Here is a 22,448-nt window from a genome sequence, read left to right as displayed (position 1 = left end):
AAATACCTATTAAGTGCAAAAATCGTGTTTTGAGATAATGACAATTGAATGTTTGGATGTTTTTTTCTATGTAAAAATATGAACAAATTTACACTGTATTTATAAATTCCTAAGCATAACTTTATCTAGTTTACTACCGAATCATGCAATAGATTCAGGTTGTATATAATTTACGATAAAAACAGGATTAAAATGAAATAGTCGCGCACTTAATAGGTTTTGCCTGTAGAAATACACTTTTGTATATATCCCTCAGGAATGCATTTACACCTATATATTAGGTCCTTACCTATGAAATTGGCGTTTTTGTTCATAGATATAAGTCTGATCCTAGTTTTTTTTTTTTTACAAAAGTACATACACAATTACAATAAAACTACAGTGCACTCAATAAACAACGATTTTACATACAATTAGTTGTTATTTTTTATTGTTAAGTGTTCAGAATTAAGCCTTGAAAATAGGTCTTTTCATGTGCTGTCGGTTCGAGTATTAAAATTACTTATATTTTTCTAATGGTACCAATTTTCAAGAAATGGAGATATTGAAAACATACCTTAAAGGTGTCAAAAATTACTGGAAAAATTTTGTTTGGTTTGAATTAGCCATCAAAAAAATATCCGCAAAATTAATTGTATGGAAATTCGTGTTTCGTTGAAATTCTCCGAACAAAACGCCAATTTCATAGGTAATGACCTAATATCTATTAGATTCGGCTTTACGTTACATAAAATGTATCTACCAGCCACAAAATAATAGTAAATACCTATAGGTTTTCGTGTTTTTTCGATTTAACTGAAATTCGACCAAAGTATAAGTGGTTTTACCTGTAAAAAATATTGGAATTTCTTATTGTTAGCTCCATTGTTTTACTGAATATTACTGATTGCAGTGTTTCGACTAAAGAAAATAGTTGTTAGCACGTAGTAACAATTTGTTGGTATTTGAAATGAATAAACTGAAATTTTATCAATGTATCTTGGTTATTTAATCATAAAATAATATGCTACAAAAAAGTTAACAATCGTCTTCATCACTGCTGGATTCTGATGCAGCAACATCCGGGATTAGGTCAATAACAACATTTTCACAGTTAAGCGAGCGAAATCAACCATGATATTCTTCAGGAATGACGCCTTTATCGCAAAGACTGAGTAAATCCTTTTTCTTTGCTGCAGAGATCGCCGAGGGTTTATCGTAATTTTTTTCTAAACCCCGACTAAGATATGCTTCAGGATTCGGAGGTGGTTCCACAGAGTTGGGATTCGTTGCGTTGGTACTTTGTCCTGTACCGAGAGCTAGATTAGGGAGTCGCCCGTCTTGCGAGATGATGCCGTAGCCCTGGTACCAAAGTTCCAATTCCAAGCAAAGAAAAACAAGGACGTATTCTCTATGATGGATCGGAAAAACATTTTTAAGAATACTAGATCGAAAGGAGTGTACAATGTTTTGTATCATGTTAAATAATTTAAATACAATGAGTTTTACGGCCTCAAACGTTTAGGTGAAGCTATAATATTAAAAAATAAAAGCAAGGACTTCAATGGGAATAAAGGCCTCTGGCTAAAGATAAAATAATTAAATACGTCAAAGGAGACTCAAAAATATGTGTAAAATTATTGAAACTTTGATACCAGGGCTGCGGCATCATCTCGCAAGATGGCGACTCCCTAATCTGGCTGATGGCTGATGTTTAGTATATTTAGCTTGGCATAAAATAAATAATTTGCTGGATAATCTTTTACGCTAATACCAAATATGTATACATAGAAGCTAGTTTTAGAATATACAACGGTAATAATTTGATAAAATGATTATAGAAAAACACGTTAAAACCTGGTAACAGTTTTTACTTGGAGGAGAACACATGAATCATTGTGTTATCATACACATTTCAATTTCTTCCAGTACATAATGCTACCAAATCATCAATATGTTGCCTTACGCTCGAGCTATCTTCGGAACGAAAGGTAGTATCAAAAAATGGGTTTTACCAGTTTGTAAAGCTTGAAAAATTAATTCTAAAGGTCTAATAAAACCACTTTCGTCATAAAGTCACTTAATAGGTAATAGGTATTTGCAGTAATAGGACGAATAAGTTTCGGTGAACAGACAATCCCCGCTACCGCTGCTAGTAGGGAGACACTCCTGACTTCGGGCAAACTCGGCTCCGTTCGGCTCAGCATTGCTCCGAGCAATCATTAGGGTTGACACAACTTGAAGTCCCTTTGCGTGCACGACCACTGTATAAGATAATGACTTGAATTTTGACAACCCTAAATAGCCGAAATAGATAGTGCCATAAGTTAGAAAGGGATATCATGATTCGACCCTGAATCGCTGTCAAACTTCGGTTTTGTAGGAAGTGTCCTTTCTGTACGGTAGTAAGTACTATTACTTATTCTGTGCCGCTACCGCCTATTGATACCGCTCAGGCCGCGTAGCCAAAATGCCAATCGCTCACGTTCCGTAGCGATCGAAACGCAACTGTCACTGTCGCACTAATATGGAAGAGTGATAGAGAGACACAAAGCGTGTCGTTGTCGAAGCGATAGCGATTGTAACCTTGGCTAGGCCGGCAGGACCGAGCAAAGTGGCGTGCTCTTGTGTTGAAGGCCAAGACTCATTTTGGGTCATCGCGCCAGCCGAGTAAGTAAGCAGGGTGACTGCTATAGTTATGGCCACTACACAGTAATTGGCCACCACATAGTAATTGGCCACCACATAGTAATTGGCCACTCTTAACAATAAAACTTCTATTGGCTTATAACACTTTAAACTCTCGCGTTTTGTACACATATTTAATTATACAAACGGGTCTACCGCGATATAATTTCATTACGGAGTTATAAATACTCCGTTGACATTTGCTGGGACGTCAGTCTTTCCGTGACCACAGCTGGTGCAACTCGGCTGAAACGTCGGAATTTAAGGTAAAAACAATGAAATTATATCGCGGTAGACCCGTTTGTGTAATTCAATATTCTATTGGGTTGTTTCTTTCTAATTTGTTAGGAGAGGCCAATTACTATATAGTGTCCAGTAACTATATATAACAGTCACCCTAGTAAGTAAACAGACAAACTGTACAATCTATTTCATTACCGATAATGGCATCCCGTGCAGAGTTCCCCCATTTCCGGCACAGCCTGTTTCCGGTTCCGGGCTTAATGATGCGTGCGGGTGTTGTAATTTTTTTTGCAATTTTGGTAAGTGCGTATAGATTTGTTTATTTAATCTTTACTGCCGAGATGAAAACACATCACCGTACAAAGGGCAAAATTGGGTCGAAATTCTTTTCGTTGTCTTACGAATAAGAATAAGGATAGGACTATGTTGCCCAATAAGGATAGGACTATGTTGCCCAATAAGGATAGGACTATGTTGCCCAATAAGGATAGGACTATGTTGCCCAATAAGGATAGGACTATGTTGCCCAATAAGGATAGAACTATGTTGCCTAATAAGGATAGGACTATGTTGCCCAATAAGGATAGGACTATGTTGCCCAATAAGGATAGGACTATGTTGCCCAATAAGGATAGGACTATGTTGCCCAATAAGGATAGGACTATGTTGCCCAATAAGCCTGACATGCTGATAGATCGATCGCAGCGCCGGGCCATGCTCGTCGACGTCACCATCCCCCATGATGAGAATCTCGTGAAGGCCGAGAAGGACAAGTCCAGCAAGTACCTAGACTTAGCTCACGAGATAACCGCAATGTGGGATGTTGACTCGAAGATCATTGTTCCTATAGTCGTGTCAGCGAACGGTCTCATAGCGAAGAGTCTCGACCAACACCTAGAGAGACTCTCGCTGGGTAGTTGGATCAATGGTCAGATGCAGAAGGCGGTAATTTTGGACACGGCGCGTAGAGTACGTCGGTTCCTCACTCTGCGGCCCTGACCACCGGCAGCTTGGGCCCTGCCCCGCTGCCGGCGGCACCCTAGGTTAGGTTTTTTATAATGTGTTTATATATATTTTTTTGTAATGTTCTGTAAGTCTTTATTGTACTTTTATACTCACGTTGTAAATAAAGATAATAAGAATAATTTATTGTTAATAATTGGGAACATAGTACATGCACAGGAGGTGTCTGGTAAGCCCCAAAGTCCAAACTAGGCTGAGCCTGTGTCTTGGGGCTGAACAAAAAGAGTTTGTAACAGTTGGATAAATTAAATCTAGATAACTTAAAAATTATGTGAAATATGTGTGTGTGTGAGTGTGTGTGTGTGTGTAGTGTGTGTAAGGTTTAGGAGAGCGAAGCGAGTCAGGACAAGTTGACGACAGACCTAAAAATAAGAGCGTATTATATCTTGTTTCTGACCACTCTGTCACGCTTCTATTTTAGTCTTTTATCAAATAAATAAAAACAAGTTGCTTGATTGTGCACGTCTTTCTAGCTGTAGATTATAATTCTATTGAGAAAAATTAAAAACTAAATTTAACTCCATAAAAAAAGCTCCACTCCGTCACATTTTTTTGGGAGAAAAAAAGAGACAACGAAATTAATTTTGACCCAATTAATCCCAATATCTGGGAAAACATATAAAAACTCAAAAAAGTGCTTTTTCCCAGATGTAAGACCTAGCTAGGTCGATTTATCGGCCCCGAAAACCCCCACGAACCAAATTTAATCGAAATCGTTAGAGCCGTTTCCGAGATCCCCGAAATATATATATATATATATATATGTCGGACCCTGACACCAGAAAGACGTATTGCAGCGTTATAGTTCATTATTTTAGACGCCTGTATAAAATCGATTAGCAAAGTTGAGCTACGTATTATTTGGTTGTAACGAAATAAATAAAGTTGCGTAGAGAGTAACGCCGTCTATTGGCGCATTGTTGAAATAAAGTTGCGTAGAGAGTAACGCCACCTATTGGCGTGTTGTTGAACTGAGATGACAGGTAGAAGGCTTTGGAACGTCGAGAGGTTTCTCTCGAGTGAGCGTAGGCACGAGTTGGCGTTTTTGTCGGTATGTTGGTAGACTGGTCGAGCAGGTTTGCCAACTTGACTGAGGCGGGAGCGGAGAGGCTCCGCCGCTGGTAGTTCTTCTTGATCGGCCCGCGCTAGAGATCGGACGTACTCGTTAGTCAACCTCGTGCCTAACTCGCTACGTTCCTGAAGGTTTATACCTGAAGGATTATTCTGATAGCTTATAGAATCCCGCGTTCTTTAACCATTTAGCTAAGTGTTTTATTTCAAGTGTTATTTTGATTTCTTATGTTTCATTAGAAGCTTACTTTTGTGAAATAAAGAAATGATGTGTTATGTGTTGTTTTAACTTGTTTTGAAAAGATTTGTCCCTCTGAGTTTGTTGCCGGTCCCATATAGGGCTAAATCTTCTCACGTTAGAGGCGTAGGGTTGGAGCCGGCCTAGCTTGACTTGAATAAAGATTTGAACGGTTTCATGTGATCTTTTCATTCTCAATTTAACCAGTCAACATTCTAATAGCAATTAGTTATTTTCATCATTTAGTTCTGAAATATAGTAGACACTAGTATGGTTAACGAGTCCTAAGGTTTATTTCATGCACTGGTAGCATGGTAGAATACTGGTTTAGCTGTGAAGTAATACATCGAGATACTACCCAACGCGCCCACCGCCTTTTAGGACCATCGGTACTCGACATATAAATAAATAAATATACAAGAATTGCTCGTTTAAAGGTATTGGATAAGGCATCCTCTACCAGTCAACTTCTAGGCAAAGCAAATATCTTATTATATAGGTAATCTTGTAATCCCCTGGCGTTGCAGGTATCCATGAACTACGGTTTTGCTTACCATCATACGATCCGTCTGCTTCTTTGCCTCCTATATTATAAAAATAAATTCAAGCACCAAAGTTTAAATAGAAATTTCCAAACAGCAGACTTCTTTTACTAGCCCCATAATAAAAGTGGTCCAGTATGAATGAATGAAAATCTTTATTTCAGGCAACTAGTGGCTCATACATAAATACCTTAAAAACTAGCATACATATTATAAAAATATATTTTAAAACTAAACACTAGAAAATCACATTATGGTTGCGTTGCAGTTCGCAACCCCGCACCACTCCCCCCGTATGTCCTACCCCGTCACCATAATCACCCTGTATGAGTCACGGCCTCTGTGGCCTTGTTCTGACGACCGAACCGAATTGCCCTCTCCAGGACCGGAGATTAAACCGACTCTTATAAGGATTCCGTGTCGCAGACAACACTGTATAAGAAAGTACACTTACGCCTCGGCCACGACATTGCGCGACTGGCGGCGGCGGCGGCGCCAACTTTAGGTAGGAGCGAGACAGCGATCGGACCTTTCGTTCCCACCTATGGTTGCCGCCGCCGCCGCCGCCGGTCGCGCAAAGTCGTGGCTGAGCCGTTAGAGCCACCCCACACTAGCGTCTTTTGAGCGCCGCCGACGTCTAGTCAGCACTGGAAAATGGCGTCGAGCAGCAGCCATAGAGTTAACTATAGACGCTGACGCTCGGGAGACGCTGATGGTGTGGGGTGGGTTTTAGTCCGACAAGAAATTGTAGAAAATTATTGAGGGCGCCACTTCCTACGTAACTGTCACATTTTTGACGTAAAATGCTTAAACATGACAACAATTTAGTATCGAAATGTTGTAGATCCATTTTATTTAATTTCTACTGTTTTATGTCGCAGTATACGTGCAGTAAGAGGTTTGGCCATCAGAATTTGAGAAATCGTAGCGCTTTTTTTAAATCACAATACGATTTAAATTTAACGTATGTGGGATATAACAGCAAGAATTAAAGACCCGTGGGTTCCGGTTTTTCTCTCGCACTTACTGAGTGAGCGAGATGGTTGTGCATGCGTGCCCGAGATCGTAGATATCATGACTTTGAATTATAGCTTTTTGTAAGCTTAAACAAATGAAAAGTAATCGATGAGTTCGATCAAAAATAAAACTGCGCATTTTTAGAAGCAATTTTCATATTTTTGAAATTGAAAATCTTTATTTCAGGTCTGTCGACCCATATTCTGTTAGTATACACGGTGCTTAAAGTATGTTAGTTGAGTACATAAATTGTAAAATCAATAAATTAAATTAAAATTAAATTACATTTAGCATTTTTTGATTTTTAGCTTTTGTACGAAAATTGTTCCAATTTTTATAAGGTGTGTTTTAGACCTAAATTATCGAGCGAAAGTCAAGAAATCTGGCTTCAAATCGATGAAGTGAAAGATCTCATGATCGCTGTTCATATTTTTGGCAACCGTATTATGATAAAAAATCGCTACGATTTTCAAAAACACTGCTGGCTGAAACTGCATCTAAACACCTTCGCTGCGGCAATTAGTCTAACTCGTAATTAACCATATTTTGCATGGGGTCTTTCGACCCCCTACCGCAGTGAACGTGTAAACGTTGTAAGTGAGCTTTCTTCCGCTGCATACTCTGTTAACTCGAAAAAGGTCAAAGTGTAAATAGGAAAAAAGGCCTCGTCAAAAACATGATTGGTCGATGTAATTACTTTTCCATTTTGCTAAATGAGGTTTTAAAAATAGCGTAAATATTTGATTTATCATTTTGCAGCCAAGTTAGATTTGTGCTTAAAAAATATGATTACGGTAAGATTGCAAAGCTTTTCAGCGTAAGGCAAGTGTTTTTATCAAACGATCAAAAATTTAAATTTGCATTAATGGGGGTTTTCTGGGGCGAAAAATCGATCTAACTAGGTCTTATCTCTGGGAAAACGCGCATTTTTGAGTTTTTATATGTTGTCCGAGCAAAACTCGGTTTCCCAGATACTATTATTACAAGCTTTTATTTAGTTTCACCACCTTTGTCTGTCTGTCGGACTGTAATCAAATCTTGCAAGTTAAATTTTATCCACTTCCCGGTTTCCGATTGAGCTGAAATTTTGCATGCATGTATAAATCGGATGACAATGCAATATTATGGTACCATCGAGCTGATCTGATGATGGAGACAGGAGGTGGCCATAGGAACTCTGTGATGAAACAACGCAACCTAATTGTGTTAGGGGTTTTTAGAATTGTATCGATGAGTATTAGTTGTCAGTCGTAAGAAAAGTACAGTCAACGATAAAAGCCACACCAAAAATGAAATTTTTGCCAAAAACTTTTTATACACCTTCAACCGGGATTTTTTTTTATCGTGTGGCAATTATAATGATATCCACATACAGCCTGTATACAATTTGAAACCCCTAATCTAAAAACTAGGTTGCCAAAAATAGTACCTACATCAGTGGAAGTCACGAACGAACTAATACTAATAATATATAATTATAGAAAAAAAAACGAATAATGCGACTTTACCCGTATTTGCTAACATTTAAGTAATACTTTTAAGATATTGAACAAAAAATAACCTTTCATTATATGTAAAAAAACACGCCACACGTAGAGTACGTAAAGAAAATTGAGAATGACACTTAAACTCCGCAAAGTTGTATCTCAATTAATTTTTCGAACAAATTTGAACCTTAGTACTATGACTGAAATCTCAATTTAAGAAGCGCTGCATATCGATAAAAGGTTTTGGTGAATTACGGTTCAATATTATACTTAAACTCCGCAAAGTCGTATCTTACTTCATCTTTCAAGCTATTTCGAACCGTAATTCAGTTTACTAAAGACTCAATTTAAAAAACGTTGCGTATTAACATAAAATTGTTGGATGGTAAATCACGCTAGGGTGACCAGGCGTTGACAGCGGTGCGGACAAATTGAGACAAACTTGCTTTTTCTGTCGTCGGCCGATCAAAAGGGAATTTATTTTTTGTTGGGCCGAATATTTTATAGGTTTGCTTTGGGTCGGATGTCATTTTTACATTCTTATAAATAGGTCTCATTGAGATTCAATATAAATGTTTGGAATAATAAAATTATTGACAGAGCGAAAGCGAAGGTCTCCGTTTCAACATTAGCAAGCATTATTTCAAGCAAGTATTATTATTAGTATTATTTCGTATGTCCGGAAGGTATCATCTACAATATGCATTTCCCAATTCTCGTAAAATTTGATGAGCTGGCTAGATAATTATATAGCACTTTTTTGTCAATTCAGTTTTTGGATTTTCATTCTCAAATATACAGCTCACAGAGCCATGTATAATACCTATAGTACATTTACTAAATCTGATGTTTGGTAATTTTATATGATATGTTGTGAGTATGAATAAATAAATTAGCTATCTATCTATGTCTACCAATAAAATAAAAAATAAATAGTAGCAGTAATATATATATGTACACTCAGCAATAGTATTAGATTAGCACCTTTGCATATAAACTTTTATGAAGCTTTTCTCCACAGCTGACTACATAAAAGTAGATAGGAATTGTCTCAGACAAACCTAAATATGTGGTCCCCACACAAGGGCAGGTATATAGGTGGCGGCTTAGTGGAAATATAATGTTATTTTTATAAATTGATACACGTGTCTCGCTTGTCGATGTATAAAAATATAAGTCGCTTATAAAAGCTAAAATGGTAACTAAGAGACTATAAAATAAAGGAGGTATATTTAGGTATTTTGAATATTTTGATGCCTAATTTTGACGACCGGTCTGGCCTAGTTGGTAGTGACCCTGCCTGCGAAGCCGATGGTCCTGGGTTCGAATCCCAGTAAGGGCATTTATTTGTGTGATGAACACTAATATTTGTTCCTGAGTCATGGGTGTTTTCTATGTATATAAGTATGTATTTATCTATATAAGTATGTATATCGTCGCCTAGCACCCATAGTACAAGCTTTGCTTAGTTTGGGGCTAGGTTGATCTGTGTAAGATGTCCCCAATATTTATTTATTTATTTATTTATTTAATTATGTATTTTTTATACTACATCGGTGGCAAACAAGCATACGGCCCGCCTGATGGTAAGCAGTCACCGTAGCCTATGGAGGTGTTAAATACGGTTTGTCGACCTTTTAAAAACCTGTAAGTACGCTCCTTTTTTGTAGAACCCCATACTGTAGACCCTCGGGAAAACCTCGGAAGGGAGCTCATTCCACAGCCAGAGCGTCCGCGGGAGAAAATTCCTCTTGAATCGCACAGTACGGACCATTTAGGTTCTAGTCTAGGGTGTGAGGTGTGAGGATGAACACCCTGCCGCCGCGCGACGGCGAGCGGTGCGGTCATAGAAAGCTAAACTTAAGTATGGGCCAATTTTTAATTTATTTTGTAAAATTTCTTTTATATTTGGTGTATTTAGATAGATAGAGTTGCCTATTGCGTAAAAAATAAGCACAAATTCATCAAGACTTCTAAAATATTCCTCTTTACGAAAGCAGTTCTTTAAAAAATGTGACATGCATGAAAAAAATTTTTTTTTATATACATGTTACACAACAGCACCAAATCAATGCAAAATATCTAGTATATAATACATACTAGTATACAGTATGTATCAGAACGAAAGGCAAAGAAAGAGACCTATTAATGTTTAGGTCATACTGAGCAACTTTTACTATGGGACCAACCCCGAAATCTCGAAAAAAAAATTGACTCTCCCATAGGAAATTTCAACATCAGACCAGCAAAATGTATGAAACATCCAATTTTTTTTCCGCGTTTACAGACAATGTTATTTATAGTAAGGATTTTCGTAAAGTCTGTATCTTTCGGTATTTAAATAAAAGTATACAAAATCTACCCTCAAATGGCTCCTTAAGCCAGTTGAGGGTAGATGAAAACATTACATGATCAAAGAATGTAGGTTAAAGTCAGTTCGTTCAGTGACAGATCCAGGCGGTTTTGGATTTGGTTGGTTAACCAATAAATGTTATAACTACACGAAAATGTACAAAATATTTGTTTACTTTTATTTAAATACCTAAAGGTACAGAGTATAAACAGTGCCCTTTTTCAGTCGTAGAGTTTCGAATATTAGTATACGTCCCAAAATCTAAAAGTATCCAAACAGTCAATCAATCAATCAAAATATATATTTGCATAAATAAGGGTACAAAACAGGTGGTAAATATTCTCGTTCCTTATTTTACCATAATATGGCGTACAAATATTCAATACATTAAATTTAACTTAACTGTTACTCATAGAGCTCCTATTATCGGATCACTATTATAAAGAAAACTACATCATATTATCTTAACTATCTTCATATTTCAAAGAAAACAGTTAAACGTATCCCTTATGATAATACTAACTCATCGTAATTGAAACTTAATGGTATAACGGCTTCATTTACGAAGAAATCACGTACCAACGTACTGAAATAAGGAGGTCAATTCTGAATTCAAAATTGGGCGTGGTTTTGATCTCATTTTGATACGACCTTGAGTCGTTTCGTCAGGGATTTCACCTGCACCAATAAGTGCGAGCGAGATATCTAATGCATTGGATTAAAGCGATACAAAATTCAGAAACGACAGTTAGAATCTGACAATTGTGCACAACGCACGAAACGCCCCTTACTAAACAGTACTTGATCGTGACGTCACTATCACGATCACGAAGCCACGAAAACACGAAAATTGCTACAATTTCACGTTTTGATTTATGGCTTTAGTAGCCATAGGTACCATTTATTTTACAATAAAATATAAGAAATTGAATTGTGCCATTTTTTTCATTTTGTATGTAGGTACCTACATAAAACAAAATAATTTCATTTTGAAGCTTTGAATTCTTTATGATTTCCATATTTTTTTGTGTCCAATTTAATGTCATTAATTCCTCATTTTTTATCTATTTAACTGGAATTTGTTATAAAATTCAACATGTGTCATTATCCCAATTGTAAAAACGGAATTGGTTCCACGCATTTAAATTCAGCCCGTTTTTCCGCCATTGATTCTGGCTGACTCAGTTGTCTCAAGGAGATCCTTGGGGTCCGTAATTCCGGATCGTAAACAATAAGTTTTGTTTAATGTCTCCCAACGGTATTGTTTAAAAAGTTACGAGTTTTGCAGGCCTATTGTTCTTTAGGTTGTTTTATGGTAGGAAATGATAGAAGATGATTAAATTTCTGATGGATTTTAGTCATGTAAACACAGTTGTCCTGCCATTTCTCAAAAATTAAGAACTGGAGCGCAATTGCTGCTTGTAAATTGTAATTTTAGAAACAGCTCTCTAGGTATGTAGCTTTGGTATGTACCAAGACTGTTATGCATCTGATTGTGTGATTGTGTTATGTAATACAATTTTACAATTTTTAAACATAAATCAAAATCTATTGTAACATAAAATATGTATTTAAAACAAATGGGTTGACCGAATGCGACCGACTCTGTCACTAAGAACGTTCAGGACATGTTCTGTATAATTTTCATATCTCATGTATGTATCATTTTCATCCGCCTTTAGAAAATCTTTCAAGTACGCGTTGTTGTTTAAGTACTGTACTAGTATTTTGCTACAATTACCATACTCCGAAAAAACTACAGAACCTTCCTCCTCTCAACGTTTCCTAAAGAAGCTTCCTTTATAGCCATTTTACATAACCGCGCCATCCCGCGGGTGATGTCGGGCCCCAGAATAGTGCGCCGTAACGGCTCCGAGAGTGCGCGTATACGTAATGCAAAGTTAAAGGTAATCTGAGGAGCATATTTTAGGCGTTAAGGAATTTTTGTTAGTATTTATTAAAATATAAGAAAAGGAATGAAAAGGAATAGGATATAAATACAACAACAAAACGTATATTATAAACTTTAAGTTTTATACAATAGAAACTAAAAATTATATCGAATATATTTATTAAAATTTGCCGTCTTTTACTACTGACAAGATTTGCTTGACCAAGTACATATATATTAAGTAATGTAAATCATATCCTCTTGGGGTTCAAAGTCCTGAATTTTGAATCATTATAAAAAGGAAAGGTTTTAAAAACATAACAAATTCAACTCTATTTTCTAATACCATTAATTCAAAATTTACTGCCAATTTTCTTTGTATGGGCCGCTAGAGAACATGTTGTATAAAATGCGAAAATATCAGGCATTTCAAACTGAACGACCCTTAAGGCCAACTACTTGAAAAACCCTGACCGAAAACCACTAAAGCCAACCCAGACCTAATTTCTAACCTCCCTAACTAAAAAAAGGTATATAATTCACCGTATTCTTTTTGCATTTAAGTCTTTTTTCTACTAAAATTAGCCACCGACCCTTCTTTGTGATAAGGCATGCCCAATTATGGAAAATGTCAAGTGTCTATCCAGGTGCAAGTTATTAGGGGGCTTTTAATGAAAGGTCAAGCTTAGTATCGGATGTAATTATTTGACTCCAAATAAAATGGGGAAGGGAGAAGGAAGAGTATTTTAATTGAAGATGGCGCTCTTCTTCCATAAAATAAGGGCCACTGCGTTCCCAGCCTGAAATACGGCCACATCTCAAAATTTATGATTATTGGAAACTTAACTTTATTATTTTTAATTAAGATTGAATCTCGAATGATCGTAAATTTTGAGATGTGGCCATACGTATAGCAGACAGACTTGCTTGCACGTTCCAGGGCTAGCCAACAACAACAACAGAAACAACAACCGTACTTATAAATTGTTAACTCCAAGTTAGTTGGCTAACCCTTGAACGCGCAAGTGATCCTAAGCGCCACTTGCATCATCGCACTAACCCGGGGCTAACCGGTTAAACCGTTAACCCAGTGTCAAATTGTACTGATAACCATGGTAACATCAGGTTTAACCGGTTAACCCCGGGTTGATGAATGGTGCAAATGACCCTAAGAGAGATGCAAATTATGGTCCCTAATTACCTATGGAACCCATATACAGAGAGAAGGCCTTTATTTGAGCTTTTTCACATTATCCGATCTGACATAGGATATCGAATGATCCTCGTCGGATGATAGCTGATATGATTCCAATATGATTCAAATATCGGTTTGACGGCACGTACGAATTGGCCTGTTAGTAAATATTGCCTCTACAGCTTCAAGTAACACCGGGAAGGGGGTCCGCCTTCGCACTATTTCTCCTCTGCCGAAGCACATGCCCAACTGGGCATTCACTCACACAACTACTGTGGTGCGTGTTGTGACTCATCCGTACACAAAAAGAGATCAAGTGCATGATTTGTCTTGGATGTGTGTCATTTTCTATGTATTTGTGTCGTCATTACAGATTGGATGTTGTATGTAGTGAGTGAGAAGTGCGACTGTGTGCAGGTTTCCCCCCGCAAAAAAATGGCTGAACGATTTGTACTATAAGATATCGCTTGGGTTCCCTTCCGACAGTTCCGACGTGTTGGAAGCCGGTGTTGCTCGAAGCTTTACATTTACACGAATATTCGCACCCGCAAACCGCAACCGCGGATGTGAGCCTTTAAATATCCGCATCCGCGGATGTCAAAAAAATCTGCATCCGCAACATCCCTGCTTTACAGCAATTTGTGAATTATTTAAAACCAAATTAGACCGACTGAGCCTTAATTTCCATACTGCAAGTTTGATTAGAATGCAAGCGTGTTGCTTTCAGAAGTTTTACAGCAGTCTGAAGTTTCAGCGAGCTTTCGGGATTTCACAAGTTTGAGCAATAAATTGGTATTATGATGTCAAAGAGTTTTAGAACGACTATAAGCTTTACGTGCTTTCATACAAATAACCCTGTATACTTATGAAGGGCTTGTGATATTCTTTTTTTGTTAGCCTAGTTTAGTGTCCCACTGCTGGGCAAAGGCCTCCCCTCCTTTCCTCCACTCAACCCTATCGTTTGTTCTTTTCCGCCAATCCGGATAAAATGCGTCCAAGTCGTCCCGCCATCTCCTTTTCGGTCTGCCTGAACCCCGGCCTGCGCCATCGATGGTGTTCCGTGGGTCCCACTCGGTAACCAACCGGCTTGTGATATAGAAATAAATATTTTTTTCACCACACGAGCTCGTTAAGGCTCTCTTTTTTTCTTGAAACACTATTGATATTTGAATAATCAATATTCAATAACGTCCATCTGTATTAGATTTGTAATATGCTGAAGTTACTATTTTCCTCGCGTTGGTGTGGTGAAAACTTTGTGGTTTCACGCGGTAGCAAAGTTTGTTTAAGATATATTTCATAATATGTAATTATGTATGCTAGTTTTATAAGGTATTTATCTATGAGCCAATAGTTGTCTGAAAATGAAGAGCTCTCATTTCATTTCAATATTTGTATACATATAGCTAACATAGTTAATATATAGGTATTAGATAAGTAAATGTGGAAAGGAAAAAAGAAAGGAAAGGTGGGCCAAAATGGTTACTGAGTGGGACCCACGGAACACTATAGAGTAGACGGTGCAGGCCGGGGTTCAGGCAGACCGAAAAGGAGATGGCGGGACGACTTGGACGCATTCTACCCCAAATGGTGGGAAAATGCCGATGATAGGGTCGATTGGAGAAAACAAGGGAGGCCTTTGCCCAGCAGCGGGACACCAAAATAGGCTAATAAAAAAAGTAAATGTAAAGTAAACATTGAACGCTCATGTTTAGTAACACGCTGGCCCAATATTACAGGGTTACTTATATATGTTTCACTTTTATCGAACTGAAATTTGAACATTGTCATGATGACATTAAGTCGAATTTCAACTATCTCGAAAATGTAACATAGAACCCTGTAATATTGGGCCAGCGAACTGTTGCGACAATGTTATAGTGAAAATAAAACACACAGTTTGCCAATAAAGTATTTCTATTTCATGCCAAGTTCCATGTTATCTAAAAATGTAGTTTTTACCTGTTTATTTATTTTCTTTATTGTCTGAATGTAGATACTTTCCCATTCTTTGAGTTATTATTCTTTCCTCTACGCTGTCTAACTTAGCCCTTCGACGATATTTTCCTGTTAAAGCCCAACTCATAACAACCCTAACAGCCAATACATCCCATTCAAATATCTACCGTATTGTCGCGCAATAAGTTCCAAGTTTAAATTGGTTTTTAACTGGTTGTTACGACTGTTAGTTTTAGTGTTTTAGCGATGACTAACTCATCCAATTTTATACCGTATTCTTGGGTGATAAGTTCTAAAATCAAATTGGTTTTTAACTGGCTGTTATGATTGTTAGGCGTGGTGTATTCGCGATGAACTTTAAATATAAGGGCTTTCGAACCCACTGACCTATGAAAAGTGAGTAAACCTAGTGACATTTAACAGGTAAATGCTCCATAAATTCACTTTAAGACAGTCTCTAGCATTATTTTTGTCTAAAATCATGAAAATAAAATACTACAAAAAATTAAATACTTACATCTAATTTTAAACGAGCAACTCTTGTTTATTTATTTATATATATATTTTGGGGATCTCGGAAACGGCTCTAACGATTGCGATGTAATTTGATAAATGGGGGTTTTCGGGGGCGAAAAATCGATATAGGTCTTATCTCTGGGAAAACACGCATTTTTGAGTTTTTATATGTCTTCTGAGCAAAGCTCGTTCTCCCAGATATTTTTGCTCTTAAGCCGACCACTGACTAACAGTCCGCCGGACGATATCGGCCGGTCAGTTGTTCGGAACTGTCAAATTTTTGTTCTAACTGACAGGCCGATATCGTCCGGCGACCTGTTAGTCAGTGGTCGGCTTTAAACGGAATTTTAGATCTCCTGTTACTTGATGAAATTAAAAACATGAAAATAAAATACTAGAAAAAGAGAAATAGTTACATACCTACTTATTGAACGTGACCGCTGCTCATGCACTGTTAGTGTTAGTGCTTGAAAATGAGATCTAGGCCCTCCGCAACATCTCGTGTCAGTGACTAAAAATACTTACAAAATGTCAATTTTTAGGGTTCCGTATTTTAGCTCTCTAGTGAACTTGGTACCTAACTTGGTACCATAAGTTTATTGCATGTTCACTATTGTTCAACACAGATACACAGACACAGATAAGCACCAGTCAGGATTGTTATTTAGATGTAAGAGCATGTAAGATGTATTATCTGTTGGTAATCCTAAATAAAGTTAGAAAAAAAAACTTTCAACGAAAATCATTTAAAATTTTTTGAACATTTTTTTAACTACAATAGCAAAACAAAATATCCCCTCCGTGCTAAAAGAACGTAAAACTCATAGACTCAAGATATATTAAACGGCTTTATTTTTTTTTTTGCTGAGAGCCCAGACGTCCCTGGGGGGCTACCGCGAAAACCGAAATTCGCAAATTGCGGGGATCTTTCCCTTTTACTCCAATGAAGGCGTAATTAGAGTGACAGAGAAAGATGCCCGCAATTTGCGAACTTCGATTTTCGCGGTTATAGCCCTGAGGCCTTTATTATGCGTAGCCTGCTCTGACGTGTACTTGACCGGTTTTTCGCACCTTTTTCTACTGACACAATTTTATGAGCTGCCTTTCACACCTCTTACAAAGGGATAAGTAGGTATTATAATAAAACCGTGCCAAAGTTCGTTATGCCCGTGTCTTGACCCAGTTATAAATACCACCCTGTTCATAGTATCTTCTAAAATGTCTCATCCCATGAAACGTTTCAAGGAAATGATGACCTTGGGTTCTACAAAATAAAGTTCATATTAGCTTATAAATACCCCCTGTGCATAGTATCTTCTGAATCGTCTCATCCCATGAAAGGTTTCAAATAAATTGTGACCTTGGATTCTACAAACTAAAGTTCATATTGGCTTATAAATACAGTATTTCATAGTATCTTCTGAAACGTCTCATCTCATGCAACGTTCGAAGAAAATGGGACCTTGGTATCTACAAAATAAAGTTCATATTAGCTTATAAATACTATCCTGTTCATAGTAATTATAAAACGCCTTGTCCCATTCAAAGTCAAGAAAATAGGACCTTGTTTTCTACTACATAAAGTTCATATTAGCACAACGTGATATAATATTTTATACACGCGCTAAAAAGAAATATCAAAAAATAAATTGGGAAAATTGACGTAAGGTTTTAGAAAAAGTTGGCTTACTTTGCGAAGTCAGTGTTTTACGCTTTTATACTATATGTCTTTCTATCGCACTACAATGTTAGAGTGATAGAGAGACAGAAAGCGTTTCGTTGTCGTAACGATTGGGATCTTGGCTAGGCCCCGGTGGAGTAGAAAAATTACAAAAATCGCCAACGTTATGCTTAGGACAACTATATTTGCATGAATTTATGAAGTTTTATTTTGTTTACAGGTAATAAAATACTGCTTTATGGTGTAAATCAGGTATTTCTTACTATTAGAAGTATTTGAAAAATTAAATTATTTTTTAGAAAAATATTTTAATTTGTTACTAGACTAATTATTCTTTCAGTTTATTTCAGTTATTTCAGTTTAGGTATTTCTTAATCATGATTATTTGCTGGGAGGACATTGCATTACAACGATCGGAATAGCGTTCTAATTAGTGTTCAAAAGAAGTAGATCAGTTTGAGCAGCAGCGTCTGGAAGACCTCGATGCTAAGCGTCATATCTGCAAGACGCGACCTAAGCCCTCCTACACATACACCCGCAACTCGACTGGACAACTCCATTGCGCTTCGTGTGACCGCATCTTCAAGACAAAGTTTGGTTTTGCGAGCCACGTCAGGGCATTTCATAATCCGGATAAGAATTACGGAGTCGCCATTGCCGGATATGGCAAGAAATATTAATTTGATTAAACATCATCGTTTGATGCGTTTAATTATTAACACACTTTTCTATTTATTTCATTAACAAAATTTAGATTTTTTTATGTTATTACTAAAGCACGAGCTTTTTCGATCATTATAAAAATTGTGTCCCATAATTTTCATATATTTTACAGTACATATGGTCCTATTTTCCCGCACTAGTGCGTAAAATAGCACTTTTCGTGCCATGTCAAAAGTTTAAAGGGCCGTATGTACTGTACGTTGTACGATACACGTGCGAATAGGTAATTCGCAACTCGTGTCAATTTAAAACACTCCCTTGGGGTCGTGTTTTAATTTATCGTCACTCGTTTCGAATTTCCTCTTTTCCGCACTTGTATCGTAAATAACTATTACAGTACATAATGGTGCTACAATTACGTGCCTGTGTCAAAATTTTAAAGGGCCACGTACTGTAAAATGTTGTGGTCGTGTTTCAATTTATCGCCGCTCGTTGCGAATTTCCTACTTTTCGTATTTGTATCGTAATGTCGTCGGGTGACAAGCAAAACTCACTAGGTAAGTACCACCACAAGTTCATAGCCATAGTGAACCTTATTAGTACTAAAAGAAGGTTGATTTTTGTTTAATTTTTTTTAGTAATTAGTGAGTTTTGCTTGTCACCTGACGATGTGTACTATTTCGTTCCTTCCATTCCATTACCGTCATTCAAACTTTATGAAAAACGGTAACGGAATGAAAGTAGAAATCTTGGGACACCTCTTTTCTGTGTGGAGGTTTAAAATTGTGGGTTCAATTCAAACCTCGGTGCCCAACCGAGAATGTATACAGCTATAGAGCAAAAAAATTACAATAAATTTGGTCACGATCGTTATCCTTATTTAGTGACATGGCTCATAGCCATAGCCACGTCACGAAATGACGAATAGAGCCGTACAGATGGATAACAAATGCAAGTATCAGGTTTATCCGGGGTCAATGAACTCGGATCGATACCCGTATCTAGGTCGCGCTTTGTCCTGCTAAATAAAGATGAGAACACCATGTATGTAGTGTAGTGTAATATTGAAGATGACAAACGCATTTTAACGGCCTCCTAGCATAAAGTCAGTGGGAGACACTCCTCACTTCGGTCGAACTCGGCTCCGTTCGGCTCAGCATTTCTCCGAGCAATTATTAGGGTTGGCACCACTTTACTTCCTTTTGCGTGCACCACAGATAAGATAATCACTTGAATTTTGACAACCCTAAATAGCCGAAAGGGATAGTGCCATATATTAGACAAGGATAGCATGATTCGACCCTGAACCGCTGTCAAACTTCGGGTTTGTATTAAGTGTCCTTTCTGTACGGTAGTGCTATTATTTATTCTGTGGTAAAGTGTCATTCTATGTAATTTGCTGACTATGTAAACAAGAGTCACTAGGAAATTCATAATTCTTTGACAATTTAAATATGGCGGTTTGTTTACTACAGCCGTATTCGAACAATGAGATACGTCAAATACTAGATATTGACACGATAAGTGACGTTTTTGTTTGAAGAAACGTCAATTTTGACACTTGTTTGACACTGACATATCCATCCATATCGTTTTAATATCTAGTATTTGACGTATCTCATTGTTCGAATACGGATGATACTTTTTTTTTGTCAGAGAGCAAGTTCCTTAAAGTTAGCAAGTTCCATAGAATGACACTTTAGTAAGTAGTGACCCTGCTTACGAAGCAGGAGGTTCCGGGTTCGAATCTCGGTAAGGGCATTTATTTGTGTTTATAAAGCGGGCCGTACACACTAAACGCCTGCGCAGTTTTACCTGTACAGTTTAACTGTACTAATGTTTATACTGATTTTTATAATTTAGGTACTGGACGACGGGTGTCCAGTAGCAATTTCCGATTTAAAAATTTTGATAAAAAAAAACTAAAACAGATAAACCATAACAATTTAATTTTTGAAAAGAAGATGAAAGCATTATACCATTTTTCATAGAAACATTTTCTAAATTCACTGTAGACTCTAAATCTCTCCTCTCTCAATTATTCAACCTTTTCCGCATATTCCTAAGTGAAAATTCTTTGGTAAGCTACGCCTCAATAGCATATGCACGGTGCTCCAACACTCACTAAACTAAAACACCCTAAAATTCGTTCGAAAATTATTTGAATTTAAAATTAGTAATCTGCAGCTATACAGGTTATATTTGACTGGTATTATATTTGATTGTCATTGACAGCGCTGGGATAAACGATATGGCTTAAAATTTGCTTATATTATGGCTTGAAGTAGTAGATACTACTTCTCAGTTTTGAATGATTCACGGCTAGTTTCACTAGACTTATATCGACCGAGATACAAAAGGTAATCACGGTTTATATCCCGATCGATATAAGTCTTGTGATATTACTTCTCCTCATTTCAGCATTTTCTCGGTTGCACTCTAAGGGAGCCTGGAGTCTGCTTTGGTTTTCTTAGCATTTGCTGACTATTTCAGCCAGTATAAATCCCCAATGGGATAACGGGAAGACTCATCATCTGAACCACTAGTACCACCACCACCAGTTGAACTATACTCTCTTAAATACTTTCTTACGGTTGGAAACGTATATCTAGGTATATACTGGCTTCTGATATTATCAAAGTGTGTCCAAAGAGGATCAGTAACGTTATGATACTCGAGAAGATTAGGCATTTGTTTCGCTGCCCATAGAGAATCCCTCATGTCTACAATCCCATCATTACGACCCTGAATCACTACGACAGGACATGTTACAGCTGAGAGATTGTACGCTGGCGGGATAGCCCTCCCATAAAGTTGTATATTTGCTATGGGCCCATAGTCGAACATCAAAAATTCCGTCTCCGTCATTGCTTGTCCATATCTAGCTGCTAATTTAGTTGAAATACCTGCTGGTGTGTGCTCGTATACTATTCTTAAAGTATTAGCAGTTATTGAGCCTGGATTGGGATTATCCAGAATAGCGTCTAAAGTTCCACAAATTATACCAGCCAATATATCGTTCTGACAAAGGAAGTTTAAGATTCTCTGGATAGGGAAACCTTTTGTTAACATCTCGTAAATGCCAGCATCTTCTAGTGGTTCTAAAATTCCATTGATAGCTTGCGTTATAAGTCTGAATGGTAGAGATCTTGTGTTTAAGTGTCTAGTAGCAGGCGCTAATCCTATAAAGAGCTTTGCTTTATTGCAATAGCCAGGTCTTACAGAGCACATGATGAAAAATGTCCCACCTCCTTGAGAAAATCCCATGTAATTTAGCTGTTGTGACCCTGTTTTATATAAGACATAATCTATAAACGCTGGCACGTCATAAATTCCCATTTCATCAGTGGAAAACTGCCAGAATTCTCTATCTGTATCAGGGTTCAATTTTACATGAGCTCTAGAGTAAAATGTTCCTCGATAACTGCCGAACCACGTATCGTAGCATTCGTCAGGAATCAGGTATCCAAGAACCGTGTTTGGGTCACCATCTATAAAACAGTCAGCGCTTTCTAAAAATCCGTGCATAATCAGCACCGGAGGTTGTCTTATGGGACCACGACATTTCCTTCCCCGTGGAATTCTGAATAGCGTTAGAATGTATCCATCCTCAGTTGTAACCGTGTGTGTTTCCGCTTTATATCCATTGTTGGCAACTAGCTGGGGGAAGGTTGGTGTGTAGTTGACATCTGGGGGGTAAGGTGGAAGTTTAAATCGTCCATCGGCCATGTTTCCGATTAAGGTGAAGCAGACCAAGAGGTTTAAGCCGTACAGGACCATTCTGCAATCTGGAAACAAAGCGATATATGATTAATTTATTTGGAAAATATACTTTCAGCTGACCAGCTTTGTAGAATAGCTCACTCAGAGTGAACTTTTTGCTTATCAAAAACTTGTGTTAT

General features: G+C 37.4%; 2 protein-coding genes and 1 long non-coding RNA gene across 3 annotated transcripts in view; 1 reads left to right on the top strand and 2 right to left on the bottom strand.

Annotated features, from left to right (window-relative positions):
• The window catches only part of LOC134800869 (uncharacterized), a 417,476-nt gene that overhangs the window by 125,915 nt on the left and 269,113 nt on the right, over positions 1-22,448 (bottom strand). The gene's annotated exons all lie outside the window — the stretch shown is intronic.
• LOC134800837 (uncharacterized) overlaps positions 1-22,448 on the top strand; it is a 242,076-nt gene that overhangs the window by 109,865 nt on the left and 109,763 nt on the right. The window lies entirely within an intron of this gene.
• Positions 20,746-22,397, bottom strand: LOC134800909 (gastric triacylglycerol lipase-like). Its single transcript, XM_063773441.1, has one exon. The coding sequence runs from the start codon at positions 22,324-22,326 to the stop codon at positions 21,031-21,033; it is 1,296 nt and encodes a 431-aa protein (XP_063629511.1). The 5' UTR covers positions 22,327-22,397; the 3' UTR covers positions 20,746-21,030.

Source organism: Cydia splendana, chromosome 20, assembly GCF_910591565.1.
Source record: "Cydia splendana chromosome 20, ilCydSple1.2, whole genome shotgun sequence".
Taxonomy (NCBI): domain Eukaryota; kingdom Metazoa; phylum Arthropoda; class Insecta; order Lepidoptera; family Tortricidae; genus Cydia; species Cydia splendana.
This window is presented reverse-complemented; position numbering and strand designations above follow the sequence as displayed.